The sequence below is a fragment of the Hemiscyllium ocellatum genome, chromosome 45, assembly GCF_020745735.1.
Source record: "Hemiscyllium ocellatum isolate sHemOce1 chromosome 45, sHemOce1.pat.X.cur, whole genome shotgun sequence".
Taxonomy (NCBI): domain Eukaryota; kingdom Metazoa; phylum Chordata; class Chondrichthyes; order Orectolobiformes; family Hemiscylliidae; genus Hemiscyllium; species Hemiscyllium ocellatum.
Window position 1 is genome coordinate 13,035,410 of NC_083445.1, and position 16,204 is coordinate 13,051,613.

The 16,204-nt window shown below is 41.5% G+C and overlaps 1 protein-coding gene across 6 annotated transcripts in view; it reads left to right on the forward strand.

Annotated features, from left to right (window-relative positions):
* LOC132835997 (dedicator of cytokinesis protein 7-like) overlaps positions 1 to 16,204 on the forward strand; it is a 180,968-nt gene that overhangs the window by 140,790 nt on the left and 23,974 nt on the right. For all 6 annotated transcript variants that reach the window (XM_060855177.1, XM_060855178.1, XM_060855179.1 and 3 more), the window contains 9 exons: positions 558 to 684; positions 1,756 to 1,840; positions 2,912 to 3,008; positions 5,037 to 5,171; positions 6,529 to 6,681; positions 11,546 to 11,704; positions 12,673 to 12,773; positions 12,884 to 13,076; positions 14,268 to 14,411. In XM_060855177.1, the coding sequence (XP_060711160.1) occupies positions 558 to 684; positions 1,756 to 1,840; positions 2,912 to 3,008; positions 5,037 to 5,171; positions 6,529 to 6,681; positions 11,546 to 11,704; positions 12,673 to 12,773; positions 12,884 to 13,076; positions 14,268 to 14,411 (1,194 nt within the window). The remainder of the gene's footprint in view (positions 1 to 557; positions 685 to 1,755; positions 1,841 to 2,911; positions 3,009 to 5,036; positions 5,172 to 6,528; positions 6,682 to 11,545; positions 11,705 to 12,672; positions 12,774 to 12,883; positions 13,077 to 14,267; positions 14,412 to 16,204) is intronic.

Here is a 16,204-nt window from a genome sequence, read left to right on the forward strand (position 1 = left end):
GGATATCCTGTGCCTCTGGTGCCTTTCTTTCCTCTAACCCCTAGGCTTAGGATCATTATCTCATCATTACCTACTCGTGTTCCTCTCCATAGCTTGTCCATTTTCCTCCTTGCTGTGTTTTACAGTAAATGTTTCTTAATGAAATATTTGAGCTTTGAGTTATCCTTTTACTTTATGGTCTAGGAGGAGCCTCCGAGTTGGATCTGGCGTGAGACATGTTTGTCATTCGATTAAGATTTAGCTCTGTTTTCCAAACATGTGACCATAAAATTTCATTGAAATAGAATTTAAAATTGTGCAGATTGTAAGCAACCAGTTTGCTATTAGATTTAGTATGTTGTGTCTGTCCAATTGCATTCATAGGCAGGATTACTTTATGGGAAAATTATTATTGGCGTGCTGATAGGCTGATGTAGTAAGAAAACACAATTTCCAGTCTACTTGTCTCTTGCCACAGAAGATGTGCCTTTATTTCTGCAAATAACACAAAGCAAGTTGACACAAAGCACAATCTCAGCAAGTGCCTTAAATTAATGTTTCTGGTGTGTTGATTTCAGGGTAAGAAATCTTTTGAGCGGATTAACAGCCTGACATTTAAGAAATCCCAGGATATGAAAGCACGACTAGAAGAGGCCATACTTGGCACTGTAGGAGCTCGGCAAGAGATGGTGCGTCGGAGCCGTGGTAAGAAAGCTCAGTTTAAATTCTCTGCACTAAAATGCATTTTGAGCATTCACTCATTGCCTTTGTTTGCATGTGGCAGATTAGTGATTTTATGCCAGACCATTGTTTTATTACATTGGAACTTCAAACCAATTCGCCAACTCTTTTAAACTGATTCTGACTTCAGTAATGTGCCACAGGCATTAGCTGCTATTCTATGCCATACTTAAGTGGCTATTGTTCACATGAAACCGGGACTGAGTGTCCTTCACTCAGTGCCTGATCCCTCCCCTCCAAGTAAAAGTAACTGGTAGCCATGGAGCACACCAACTGATTTTCCCTTCTGTACCACAGATGCACTGAGCCTAACTGCAGAACCCAAGTGAGAGAAATTATCCTGCAATTTCCCAAATTGCTTACCTCTTCAACAAGTTCACCTTCCGAGTCACTGGGGTGGAGGCAGAGAAATTGACAGTACATTAATGTGAAATCTATGCCAATCAGTGCACATTCCCACTCAATCTCGTTTCCTTCTCGTTTTCTGGCTAAATGAAGCTAGAGTGTACTGTTCTTTCTCTTTATTCTGACCTTTATTGGAATGCCAGTCCCTGGTTACAACGCTTGATGTTCGCGCTCTAATGTCACATCCCTGAAAATATGGGACAGCCTGTAAGTGAGATCTCCAATTAGTACATTAGATACTATTCAAAAGTCAAATATCAGCACTTTCTGCCGTGTCAGCAATTTATCAAACTCCAGCTCTCATCTCCATTCTGTGGTGCAGGTCAAAAAGAGCAGAATTGCTGAACTGATTCTGTGACCCTGCTTTTGGCACACAGTTTTGAACAGCAGTTCAATTCATAGCCCCTTGTTTCAACCTTGTTTCACATTCTCCCCGAGCCTGCGTGGTTTTCCTCCAGGTGCTCTAATTTCCTCCCACAGTTGGAAGGTATCTTAGTCATTATTGAACCAAATACATGATTCAGGTGAGTTACCCATTTGAATGTATTTTAAATTAATATGTTCACCCTTTTCTTTGGTTTAAGTACAGAGACAGTTGATCAAAATCAAACATTTTCCAATCTGTTGTAGAGAGGAGCCCATATGGAAACCAAGAAAATGTTCGCTGGCGAAAGAATATCACTCACTGGAAGCAGAATGCTGATAAAGTAGACAAGTATGTGAAATCTCCTGCAGAATGGGAATGTTGTACGTTCTCTCAATCCCCACACCTCCCCTCGATTATCAGTTGGATTACAACCATGCATAGTCTTTCTTAGAACAAAGAGGTTTCACCACACAGGAGATTTACAAATGAAAGCTTAAAGGTATGACTGTATTATCCAAAGCTCTGGTTAGACTGTACCCGTAATATTGGGTTTTCTTTGGATGCCCCATCTCTGGAAGGATACAGTGCCTGAGAAAGTTTAACATAAACCTGGAGTGAAGAGTCTACATTATGATGATAGTGGGTATACTAGGTTATTATTGGTGGAGAAGCAGATTTGAGATGAACTGATTTTTAATGTCATAAAGGGAATGATTCTTGGCTTCTGTAGGGGAAAATAGAAAAAGGGCATAAACTTATAATGCTGCGTTTTATGACTCCCAACTTCGTGGCCTTCAGCATTCTATTGACGAGAACACATCTGCAGCCATCATCTTGCTCAATCACTCCCTTATCCCTACCTGTGATATATTGGCACCTGCTCGCTCCTAACCAATTTGTTTCTCATTACGATCCCCATCTTTGCTTACTCAGGTTTTACAGATGCTGATTTGATCAGTTGCTCGATTAACTTAGCACTCAAATCTGGTGACCATTGTCCTCGCTCCCCATACTGAAACCTCCCCCAGCTCAGATACCTCTTTGAAAACAAGAATAAGCTCACCTTCCTTATTTCATTATTAATCATCTCCATAAGTTCCTCCATCCTGCTGCAGGAATTAATGAATTGTTTTTTCAAGCCAATTGAAGCCATCCGATCAGCTGTCTCTGTTGTTTCTGCGCTTACTTCACTAGATATTTTGAAGTGACACATATTAAAGGATGTGAAGAAAACCACAAAGACTTACGAATAGAAAGAGCTTTTGTGGCTAACAGGCTGCTGGAGGATGAATAAAATAAATTTCTCCTGTTCTCTTGTTGCTTGTATTCCAGCTGGCGGATTTGCTTATATATCTATTTGAGTGGGATATACAGGCTGATGCTTTTCAGTCCCTCTCTCTCTCTTTTCTGCCTCCACAGGACAAAGGCTGAATTAGAGCATGATACCCTCGTGGATGGGAATCTGGTTACTGAAGCTAACCTCATAGTTTTGGATGTACTTGAAATTATTGTTCAGGTAAAGAAACAGGGTTTCTTTTGACTGGCTTGTTGGCTTATGGGAGTAATTTCAGCCGCGGTGGCTCAGTGGTTAGCACTGCTGCCTCATAGCACTAGGGACCTGGGTTCGGTTCCAGCCCTGGGCTACTGTCTGTGTGGAGGTTTCACGTTCTCCCTGTGCCTGCGTCGGTTTCCTCCTGGTGCTCTAATTTCCTCCCACAATTCGAAGATCTGCAGTTGAGGAGAATTGGTTATGCGAAATTAGTGTTCAGGGATGATTAGGCTAAGTGCATTAGTCATGGGAAATTAGATTAGATTCCCTACAGTGTGGAACCAGGCTCCTCGACCCGACCAGTCCACACCGACCCTCCAAAGAGTAACCCACCCAGACCCATTTCACTCTAACCAATGCACCTAACACTATGGGCAATTTAGCATGGCCAATTCACCTGGCCTGCACATCTTTGGACTATGGGAGGAAACCGGAGCATCCGGAGGAAACCCACGCAGACACGGGGAGAATGTGCAAACTCCACACAGACAGTCACCCGAGGCCAGATACGAACCTGGGACTCTGCTGCTGTGAGGCTACAGTGCTAACCACTGAGCCACCGTGCCGTGAGTAATAAGGTAGGGGAATGAGTTTGGGTGGGATATTCACAGAGGGTCAGTGTGAACTTTTTGGGCCAAAGGCTATAGGGAGTCCATGATTAATTCCTGGCAGTGCCAAGGTAAGAATCTAAGAGGCTTGTGTTACATGAGAGTAAAGGACAACTTGCTTTCTGTACCCTCACCTTGCTGTGGATGATTGGTATTGAAGCTGCTTGTTTTTATATAAAACGGGTTAGAGGGTTTGCTGCAACATTGTTGATATGAGTTAGAAAACAGAAGCAGCTTCACATTTAGGATAGAATGGGTTTAGTGAATCTGCTGTGGTATAGGTTTGTGCCTTTGGGGGGCCAATGATATGTAAAGGATGAAATAAATAATTATGAGTACTTAGTTAAGAATGAAGTAAATGATTTGAACATATGAACAAGGAACAAATGTAGGGTACTTGTTCTTTCAAGCCTGCTCCGCCAATCAATCAGATCAGATTTCAGATTTTAATCTCAACTTTACATTTCCACATACTCCCTGCCCCCTTCTCCTTCCCAGCCCCCCCCCCCCCCGGCCTCTATTCAGCCCCTTGGTCATCAAGAATTTATCTACTTGGCCATAAAAATATTTTAAGATTCTGCATCTACTGCCTTTTGAGGAAGGGAATTCCAAAGACACTCTCGTTATAGATTCTCCCACAAGAGGAAACTTCCTTTTCAAACTCACTTATTCAAGTTTCCTCAGGATCTTGTATGTTTCAATTAAGTCACCTCTGATCCTTCTAAGCTGCACAGGATAGAGGTCTAATCTATCTAGACTTTCCTAATAGGGCAATTTCCTTACTGTAAGGCTAGTAAACCTCTCTGAACTGCTTCCAACGCATTAATATCCATCCATATATATAGTTATCAATATTATGCATAGAATTCCAGATGTGATCATTTCAGTGCCCTGTGTGACTGAAATATAACCTCCTTACGCTTGTATTTAATTCTCTTTGCAATAAAACATAGCATTCTATTAGTTTTCCTGTTTACTTGCTGTATTTCATACTTACCTTCTGCACTTCATTCACTAGGACATCCAGATCTCTCTGCAACCTCTGACCATTCAGATAATACACCTTTTTTTTGTCCAAAATGGACAGTTTCACACTTAGTTATATGTTACTCCATTTGCCAGATCTTTGCCCACTGATTTAACTGATCTCTTTGGAAGCTCTTTATGTCCTCTTCTCAACTCACTTGCCCCCCTATCAGAAACATTAAATATGAGTAGGTAATGCTGGGGAAGTGAAATTAAGAGACAGAATTGGTGTAGTTAATTAATTATATTATATTACAAATGTTGTGTCAATGAACTAACAAATCATCAAGTTGGATTGCAGTTAGCTGGACATCGGTCCGGTATGTACTAAGTCATGATTGTGTTGTTTTCGGTTACTCAGACAGTTATGGTGTCGGAGTCAAAAGAGAGTGTGTTGAGTGGAGTGCTGAAGGTCATTCTACATGCCATGGCTTCTAACCAGAGTGCCCACTTTCTGCAACACTGCTTTGCCACACAGCGGGCATTGGTCTTTAAGGTAAGCACAATCAACCTTTGTAAATTTTATGAATTATTTTTGTTGAAAATTGCTTCTGCTTCCCAGTACTTTTTCTACCCTCAGCGCCTATGCGGGTGGCACAGGGATCGGCACTCACAGGGCCAGACACCCGGGTTTAATTCCAGCCTTGGGTGACTGTCTGTGTGGAGTTTGCATATTCTCCCCAGGGCTGCATGTAATTCTGGTCTCCTTCCTATCGGAAAGATGTTGTGAAACTTGAAAGGGTTCAGAAAAGATTTACAAGGATGTTGCCAGGGTTGGAGGATTTGAGCTATAGGGAGAGGTTAAATAGGCTGGGGTTGTTTTCCCTGGAGTGTCAGAGGCCGATGGGTGACCTTATAGAGATTTATAAAATCATGAAGGGCATGGATAGGATAAGGGTATAGGTTTGCTCGCTGAGCTGTAGGTTTGATATCCAGACATTTCATTACCTGGCTAGGTAACATCATCAGTGGCGCCCTCCAAGTCGCCACTGATGATGTTACCTAGCCAGATAATGAAACGTCTGGATATCAAACCTATAGCTCAGCGAGCAAACCTACACTCTAAACCTCAACCTGAGCTACAAACCTTCACAAACCTTGTGATGGATAGGATAAATAGACAAAGTCTTTTCCATGGGGTGAGGAGTCCCGAACTAGAGGGCATAGGTTTAGGGTGAGAGGGGAAAGATATAAAAGAAACCTAAGAGGCAACTTTTTCACGCAGAGGGTGATACGTGTATGGAATGAGCTGCCAGAGGAAGTGGTAAAGGCTGGTACAATTGCAACATTTAAAAGGCATCTGGATGGGTATATGAATAGGAGGGATATAGGCCAGGTGCTGGCAAGTGGGGCTAGATGAATTGGGATATCTGGTCAGCATGGATGAGTTGGACCGAAGGGTCTGTTTCCGTGCTCTGCGTCCCTATGACTATGGCTGCCTGGGTTTTCTCTGCTACTCCCACAATCCAAAGATGTTTAGGCTAGTTGGATTGGCCATGCTAAATTGCCCATATGTCCAGGGATGTGCAGGTTAGATGGAATACCCATGGAAAATGCGTGGTTACAAGGATAGGGTAAGGAGGTGGGATGCTCTTCGGAGGGTCATTGGGGACTCAATGGGCTGAATGGCCTACTTCCACACTGTAGGAACTCTATGAATATTTGAGTCTCAAAGCCCAGTGGATCTTCTGGTTTTCCCCGACCTGTTGGCAAAATGCAAGTTTAACCCTGTCAATGAGCAGTCATTCCTGCATTAACATGCTGTGAAGCTGTGACTTAGTCCTCTGTCAGGAGATGCTAAGCTGATCCTCTCAATCTACTGATTGATTGCTCTCCTGCTTATCTTTCTGTAGTTTCCTGAAATGCTGTTTGAGGAGGATACTGAACTTTGTGCTGATCTCTGTCTAAGGCTTCTGCGACACTGCAGCAGCAGTGTGGGAACTATCCGAGCACATGCCAGCGCCTCTCTCTACCTTCTGATGAGGCAAAACTTTGAGATTGGCAATGTAAGTACATTTTGTGTCTCTTCTGTGTGAAACAGTGGAGAGTGAGTATTGATTCTAAGACCAGTAATCTGAATGATACAACTGGGTAAAACAATTCACATTTGTGTCTGGAGCCTGATTGATTTGCTTTAATTCTGACAGTGAAATGAAAGTTGCCTCTATCCACAGATAAAATAGCTTCTGCTTTCTTCACTCATGAATCGAAAGAAGAAAGCTGCCCTCGTTTGGCATTAAGTTCTCACTTTAAGACACCATAAGGAGAGGCTGGTGTGTGAAATAGCAAAACTGCAGTATTGGCACAGCAAGGAGTGCACTTTTATAGTTTAGCTTAGTTCACACTTCTGGAATAGAATTGAGGTGTCATCTGTAACTTAGTGGGAGCACTCGTGTCCAAGTCAGAAATTTACTGGTTGTATTCTCAATCTTGAGAACTCAAAATCACCATACTTCAGTGCAGTACTGTATTAAGCGTGTGCCTGTCTGTTGGAAATGCTCTCTTTTGGATAGAATATAAAACTGACATTTTATCTGCCTTCTCAGGTAAGCATAAAAATCCTAATGCATCATTGGAAGAAGAGCAGGGGAGCTCTCACCCAATTATTATCCTTCAACTAGCATCATTAAAACAGATAATCTAGTCAGCATCTCATTGATGTATGTCAGCTAAATTCTGTGTTTCCCTATGTTACAAGAGTGACAGCACTTTGAAAATACTCTATTTGCTGTTGAGTACTTTGAACAGCACTGTATAACGGTTATAAATTGAGGTAATGTAGTTCAGATTCAACTCACACTTGATGTGACAATGTTGAAACAGCATGAGAAAATTTCTGCAGCATTCTCCATCCTGACCTTAAGGTGGGGTTTAACTGCAAGCTTTGACATGCAGGTCTGATGATGCCGAAGAATGTGTTATTACAAGATAACCAATCATTAATTTGGTTAATTTGGAATTATTCTAACGTACATATTAATCATATTTCTGAGAGAAACCCTTTCGTAAACAATCCATTTACAGCCTTCTGCTTACTCACTATGTACATTTGTGATTGTTCCAATCAGCACAGGCTTCCAAAGTGGTACTTAACATATTAAATACTTCAATAGATGAAGTACTGAATGGATGAGGCGACCAAGAAAATGCCTTTTGACAATGAATTATGTATTGAATGACCAAGATGAGTAATTTATCATCATAGAGATGTACAGCACCGAAACAGACCCTTCAGTCCAAATCATCCATGCTGACCAGATATCCTAAATTAATCTAGTCCCATTTGCCAGCATTTGGCCCATATCCCTCTAAACCCTTTCTATTCATATGCCCATCTAGATGCCTTTCAAATGCAGCCTTTTAATTGTACCAGCCTCCACCACTTCCTCTGGCAGCTCATTCCATACACACACCACCCTCTGCATGAAATAATTGCCCCTTATGTCCCTTTTAAATCTTTCCCCTCTCACCTTAAACTTATGGACTCTCCTACCCTGGGAAAAAGACCTTGTCTGCTTACCCTATCTATGCCCCTCTTGTAACCTCTGTAAGGTCATCCCATAGCCTCCGATGCTGCAGGGAAAACAGCCCCAGTCTATTCAGCCTTTCCCTATACCTTAAACTCAGCAACATCCTTGTAAATCTTTTCTGAACCCTTTTAAATTTCATAACATCTTTCCTAAAGCAGGGAGACTAGAACTGAACACAGTATTCCAAAGGTGGCTTAACCAATGTACTGTACAGCTGCAACATGACATCCAAACACCTACATTCAATACACTGACCAATTAGGCAAGTGTGCCACACGCTGCCTTCATTACCCTGTACACCTGTAAGACATTAAGTAGCCAAGGTATTTCTCTGTGGTGCATTCAGCTTCTAAATGACTACTGCATACATAGGATATTTAGACCAAGCAGCCAATGCCAGTATTTATACTCCATTCAAGCCTCTCCACTTGTCTTTCCTCATTTTAAACTATTAGCATAACCTTCTATTTGCTTCATCTTCATATGCGGGTTTTTAGGCACCCCTTAGATGCATCCATACAATTCATTTCAATTGCTCCCTGTGGAGAGAGTTCCAAATTGTTTACAACTCTTTGGGTAAAGATATTTCTTCTGCATTTCCTATTGGATTTCTTCATAACTATAGAAGTGGTGGTCCCTTCTAGTTATGCTCTTCCCCACGAGAGAAAATATTGTCTGTCTCATCTATTAAAATCTTTAATAACTTTAAAGAATTCTAATAGGTCATCCCTGAATCTTTTTCTAATAGAAGAGACATAGCCTTTTCATTCTTTCCTGATGTGTATATCCACTGTGCACGTTTCAGGTATCATCCGTGTAAATTTTCCTTATGCCTTCTTCATCCTTTTTAAAACATGGTGACCCAGAACTGTACACAGTACTCTGTGTGGTCTAAGATTTGATACAGGTTCAGTATAACTTCCATTTTGTTCAATAATGTCTCAAGAAATATATCCTTGTGCTTGGTTTGTTTGTTTTTTATTGTAATGGCCTGGCTGACCTTGTGCTGCCACTTACAGTGATTGGTATATTTATTCTCCTACCCCACCTGAGACTGTCACCTTACAGGTCATGTGACCTGCCTATTTTGCATACCAAAATATGCTACCTCATTTATTTAGGTTGAATTTGTTTGTCCATTGTGTGTCTATTCTACCAGGTTATTAATGTTGTTAATCAAATAGATGCACTGAGTAAGGATAAATTATGCATTGAGTAGGAAAGTGACAGTGGTGTGCTCAGAGTAGTTGAGTGGCCAAGTCAACGTTGAATGGTAGATTATGGTAGACCAGTTTATGATTCTGTACTTGTTTTCCCCAAACAGAATTGTTCTGGTGAACTGGTGAACTGATCACAAAGCTGGACTTGTTAACCCCAAGTTAATTGTCATCACTCCAAGTTATCTGGGTGTTTAATTTGCATCTTGTACAATGAATCTTCACTTAAAGTTATGGCTATATTCTTAATAATCATGACTTTTCAGTGAAAGTCCATGGCAACTAGTTTTAATTGCATTCTAGAGGAACTTACTTATCAGCAAAAAAAAATTAAAACACTATGCCCTCAAAGTTGAAATGTGTTGCAGTGCTACATTCTGAAATAGTAAATTACATTAAATTTAGAATGTGCTTAAAATTATGACAGAAAATGTACTTAATGTCTACAGTACAGTTCCCTCCCTCTTGTCAGTGATCTTGCTTACCATCCTCCTGCTGACTGATCCTTCTGGTGCCTCATTATTTTTAAAAGGGCTCACTTACCTCTTTCTACTGAATTTCCAATGTGAGCAAGGCGTTAGAGAAGAGCAGCAAGGCAGAAATAGAGTTCAAAGTTATTTAAATACAGGATAATGAGGAGGTGATGGTCTAAGCGTATTATTGCTAAATTAGTAATCTGGAGACCCAGGTAATGTTCTGGAGATCTGGGTTCCTGCCCATTGCAGATAGTGGAATTTGCATTCAAAATAAACCTGGAATGATGACTGTGAAACCACCAGCAATTATCAGGAAAACCCATCTGGTTCACTAATGTCCTACCTGGTCTGGTGCACAAGTGACTCCAGACCCACAGCAACAGGGTTGACTCTCAACTGCCCTCTGGGCAATTAGTGATGGGCAATGAATGCTGGCCTAGGCAGTGATGCCATATCGCATGAATGAAGTTAAAAGAAAAATAATGAACATGGATTAAACAAGCCCCAGCACATTGGAACCACTTAGCTTCTCACTTCCATGCCATTGTAGCTGCAGCTTTGGATTGAATCTGGATCTTGAAAATGAATGCAAATCCAAGCAGAGTAAGTGGTACATGAGTTATTTCAGCAGGCAGGAGGGCATGACTCTGAGGTCAGGAATTGGGGGGGTGGGGATGGGTGCCTATTGGTTATGCAGGAACCAGTGTTAAAATGAATTCGTACACTAAACAAAGTTGCAGGATGCAAAAACATAACAAATAAGCACGGAATTTGGCCCATCAAGCCTGTCCTCCCCCGCAATAAGATCATGGTGGGCTCAATTTAACCCTAGGCTCAGCATAGCCATCAACTCTTTGATAGCTCAAAAATCTATCAAACATTTCTTTAAATACTTCCAGTGATCTAGATGCTTCGACTCGAGTGGAGTATGCCAGACACTCGCTACCTACTGGGAGGAGAAATTCCTTCGCATCTCAGTTTTAAATGAGTCTTTAGTAATTCTGTAATAACGTCCCTATTGCAAGACTGCACCACTAGTGAAAACATCTTCTCAACATCTACCATGTCAAGTATGTTCAGAATCTCAATAAGATCACCCTTCATTCCTCTAAACCTTACTGACTAAAGGCCTAACCTGTTTAGCTGTTCTTGGTAAGTCAACCCTTCATCCCAGGGATTAGCCTAGAGAATCTCCTTTGAAAGTCTTTTTTTTAAATATGGGGACCAAAACATGGTAAAGTAACATTAAGCAGGGATGACTTTAAACAAGGACTACTTTAGTCCTGTTGACATAGAAAGAAGCCAGTAGCAGTACCTGGAAAGTAGCAACGTGTAATTCTGCAATTCACTGGTCACACCATTTTCACTGTTGGTGGTTCATTGATACCAAGTTGTGTATTGGTGGCTACTGTTGGTGATCATCTGGAAGTTAAAGTGGCTTTTATTTTGCAATACAATGCATTGGCCTTATCAGAATGGGGGGAGATTTGTGGTGTCAGCAGAAGAAATTAACCTTGATTGTCCACTCGTTATGAATAAACGTACACCCACACTTTCACAGTGTATACTGGGAGTTCGTCTTGTATATTAATACTTGAAATAGCCTCAAGCCTAAGGAAAATAACTGAAAAAAAAGTCTTTCTGCAGAACTTTGCCCGAGTGAAAATGCAAGTTACAATGTCATTGTCATCACTGGTGGGCACTTCCCAAAACTTCAATGAAGAATACCTTCGTCGCTCATTGAAGACCATTCTGACATATGCTGAGGAGGATCTAGAACTGCGGGAGACCACCTTTGCTGAGCAGGTAGACCATTTTTAAATTGTCAGTAAACCAGAGATGCTGTGAGTGCTAAGCAGTTCAGGTTACTTCTGTGGCGAGAGAAAGGCAGTGGTAACATTTCAAGCGCATGACTGGTCACCAGAACCAGTCCCCTAACCCAAGGGAAATGGAAAAACTCTTTCCAACAGAAGTTGGTTACCAAATAACGATCCTCATATCCATAAATTCAGAGTATAGAGATCGTGAAATGATGATGGCAATAGAACATTTAAATTATCTCCTCACAACATGCCTTCTATTTTGCCACATCTTAATCCCTCCTTCCATTTGAATATCAGTGAATGGCAGGAGGTCTATGTGTCCCAGAAATGGGCTGAACAACGTGATTTCCTTAGTAAAGCACTGGAAGCCAGTCTGATCTCCTGGCAATTGCCTGGAGATGGGAAAACAGTCAGATGTACCTCTGGAACAAAATTTGAGGTGAACTATACATCATGACATATTTTAATTGGAAGTATACAGAGAGTCGCTTGGTGTCACGGAACTTGAATATTGTGTAGGTAGGTGTACTAGTCAGGGGAAATGTAGAGTAATAGGGTAGGGAAATGGGTCTGGGTGGGATACTCTTTAGAGGGTTGGATACTCTTTGGAGACTTGCTGGGTCGAAATGGCCTGTTTCAACACTCGTAGGGATTCTATGAAATTCTACGTTGAAAAGAGAAATTCTCTGCTGAAGGTTTTGTTTTATCTTCATTATGACAAATGTAACAATGACAAATTCCAAATATTCTCAACTATTTTAGTTTGTTATAATTTGAAATTTGGCATACTTGTGTTTATACTGGTAAGTACAAGATAAAGGTATTCAGCAATATTTAATGTATTGAATGAATTTCGAAAGTGATCAAAGTTATTCTTTATTTTATTATTAAATTATGGGAAGTTTTTTTAAATGACTTTGAGATTTCCTGTCCTACTTCCTTTCTATTCAGGTACAAGACTTAGTGTTTAACCTGCACATGATTCTCACCGACACAGTGAAGATGAAGGAACATCAGGAGGATCCAGAAATGTTAATGGATCTGATGTACAGGTACATTACTAAAACTCTTTGTTTCTTTCTGCTCACTCCAAGATTGAGTGTGTTGAAATGCAGCTCATGTCCACTAGCTTTGGACTAACCTGTGTGTCCTGATCTGATAGAATTGCCAAAGGTTACCAGACATCACCTGATTTGCGCCTGACGTGGTTACAGAATATGGCAGGGAAACACTCCGAGCGAGCTAACCACGCTGAAGCGGCACAGTGCCTGGTGCACTCTGCAGCACTGGTGGCAGAATACCTCAATATGCTGGAAGACTGTCGGTATCTGCCGATAGGCTGTGTCAGCTTTCAGGTAAGAGGGTGACGGTTCAATCTTGCAAAGTTAAACCGGCAAATGCTGGAAATGGTCAGTAGGTGAGGCAGCATCTGAGAAGGGAGAAAGTTAACGTTTAAGATTGATGGCATATCAGAATCTGTCTTCCAGTTCTGATGAAATAACATTAATCTCAAAGATGTACTTTGTTTTTCTCTCTCCATTTGTACTGGGTGATCTGTTGAATCTTTCCAGAATTTTCTACCTCTAGCAGATTTATAGCATCTGTATATTTTGTTCTTGTTTGCTGTGTTATAAAGAGCTGGTACCTGAGGCCAAGGAAAGTGGCAGCAAAGATTAGCTATCCCCAGGTTGAGTTTGCCCATTCAGTCAGGTACAAATAGAGATGTGGTATTCAAATTTTTATGTTGTTGGGTAAGTATTTCTGAGTGTTCAGGACTGCCTCATAACATTAAGTGCTACTTATTGTAGATAAAAAGGATGGTGTTCATATCATTTTCGAGAAAGCTGCATTCTATGACTGAAAATACCTCATCTGCCATTCCAGCTGACAAAAGCTTGGTAATGATAAGAAACTGTGGGGGCTTTGAGCAAAGTACTAATGTATGTGTTGCCCAAAACAAAGTGTAAAAGTATGTAAGGGTCTGTTTCTGTGCTGTACATCTCTATGACTACTATATTACTTCGGAGCCTTAACTTGCAGTGTGACTCATTCCTCTATCAGCTTTGTGATCACTGGTCCGTATTGGCTCCCACACAAACAACAACTTGATTTAAGCATTCTCATTGTTGGTTTCCCAGCTTTCCCTTCACAGCCTTGCCACTCCTTATCTCTGTAATTTATCCTAGCTCCACAACCTTCTGAGGAACTGTAGTCATCTAATACTGACCTCCTTGAGTATCTCTGATTTTAATTGATCCATCACTAATTGCCATACCTCGAGTTGCCTAGTCCCCATGTTCTGGAGGATCTTCTGTCTGCTTCTTTACACACTTTTCTCCATCAAGGCATCTCTTAAAACCAACATCTTTGACCAGGTATTTTCTTAAATAGCTCAGTTTTATACATTATTTTATAATGCTCCTTCACAGCGCCTTGGAAGATCTCATTATATTAAACTCACTGTATAAATATAAGCTGTTATATAATTAAAGTTTGGATTAAGAATCAGTTTTAATTTATAATTCTGTGCATTTTCTCCCCCAAAGTACATATCATCAAATGTTCTCGAGGAATCAGCTGTATCGGATGATGTTCTTTCTCCTGATGAAGAAGGCATTTGTGCTGGGAAGTATTTCACAGAAGCTGGTCTGGTGGGATTGCTTGAACAAGCAGCAGCCTCCTTTACAATGGTATACAATACATTTAATTGTGTCTTCCCTCTTGTTTTGTTCTAATTTCGGTCTCACATTGTTTTGGTTGTGCATTTGGGAATCCTTGTCCTGGACATTTATTTAACATTTATTTCACATCTGCACACAACCCACTTCCAATCCAGATAGCACTGTTAAAACTATGAAATCCTGAGAGGGTCCAAGATGGCGGCAATCTAGCAGGTCTGCCTTGCTGAGCTCTGCGCCATAACTCGGGTGAAGTGGTGCTTTTACCCTCCCCAACTAAGCTATTTTGAAGGAACTTGACAGTTTTATATTGGGAGAAGTGCTTCATATTTTTTTTATTGAGGGAAGATGATTAGAGGTCAAGGATAGAATAAATCAGAACAGGCAGGACACTCCCCTGCAGCATCGGACATGCCCACGGCTGCAGCTGGTGCTCCCCAAAATCCCGATGGACTCATCTATGCAACAAGGCCTGGCTGCGGAGATCATGAAAATCTGGGAGATGATCGAGGCATCGATTTTAGAGAGTCGCGTCACACTGCAACCAATCTCAGCCATGCTGCAGAAGCACGAGCAGGAGCTGCAGAGTCTCGGGAAGCAAGTGGAAGAGGTCGAGCAGTGGATCACGATGTCAGAGACTGTGGTCGAGTCCTCGGTGGGATATATCCAGGCCCTGGAGAAGTAGGTACGGGCCTTGGTAGAACAGGTCGACGATCTCAAATCGCGGTTGAAGATAAAACATCTGGGTGATCGGGCTGTCAGAGCAAGAGGTAGGTGCGCAGCCAATCAGTTTCTTTGAAGAATGGCTGCCTCGATTTCTGGGCTGGAATGCCAAGGTAGACCTGGTGCAGATTGAAAGAGGTCACCAGGTGGTGGTGCACAGGCCCGATTCAGACCAGTGCCCCTGCCTGGTCCTAGTGCAATTCCAGTCCTGCAAGGACAAAAAAGGTAATGGAAGCCTCCAGATTGCTGGGAAAGGCTCCTCAGACCCTAGTTTATAAAAGATCAAAGATTATGTTTTCTCAGGACTTTTCTGCGGCCATGATCCGCAAGAGGAAGTCTTCCATGGGGTGAAGAAGAGACTGAGGAATCTGGACATTCAATATTCCATCAGGTACCAGGCAGAGCTCCACTTTAATCACAAAGGGTCTGTGCATGTATTTGCCTCCTCAGAGAAAGCAAAGAGCTTTCTGGGCACTTTGAAATAGACTGGATGGTCCAAAGAGTATAGACAATAATGGTTCTCTTTTCCTTTCCCTTTACTTTTTCTCTCTACTTTGTGTGCTTCTCCTTTCTTTCTATTGTATTACAGAACGTGTTGTTGGTTATCATTTTTTTTACAGTAATAATTGAGGTCAAGGTAGACTTGGGGATGGGCAAATTTTTTTTTGTTCATAATACCCTATTTTTATTTATCCTTCGCCTCTGCAATTCAAGTAATTGGTTGACTTATGCGTGGAATTGGGGTTGGTGGATATTTGGAGATGTCTCCACGCTATGGGTAGGGATTTCACCTTTTTCTCTAATCCACACAAGTGTCATACCAGGATTGATCTTTTTTGTTAGCACCTTCGGTGTTTTCCTGTACAATTGGAAACATAGCCATTTCTGATTGTACGGCAGTGTATTTGGAGGTTGAGATTAAGGGCAATGGAACAGTTTCCCAGCATTGGCAGATCGATCCTTTTATACTCAAGGACAGTAAGCTTGTCGAGTACTTCTCGAGTGAGTTCAAAGCATTGTTGGCTATCAATGTGGGGACGGCTAGTAACCCGTCTATACTCTGGGAGACTGCTAAGGCCTAT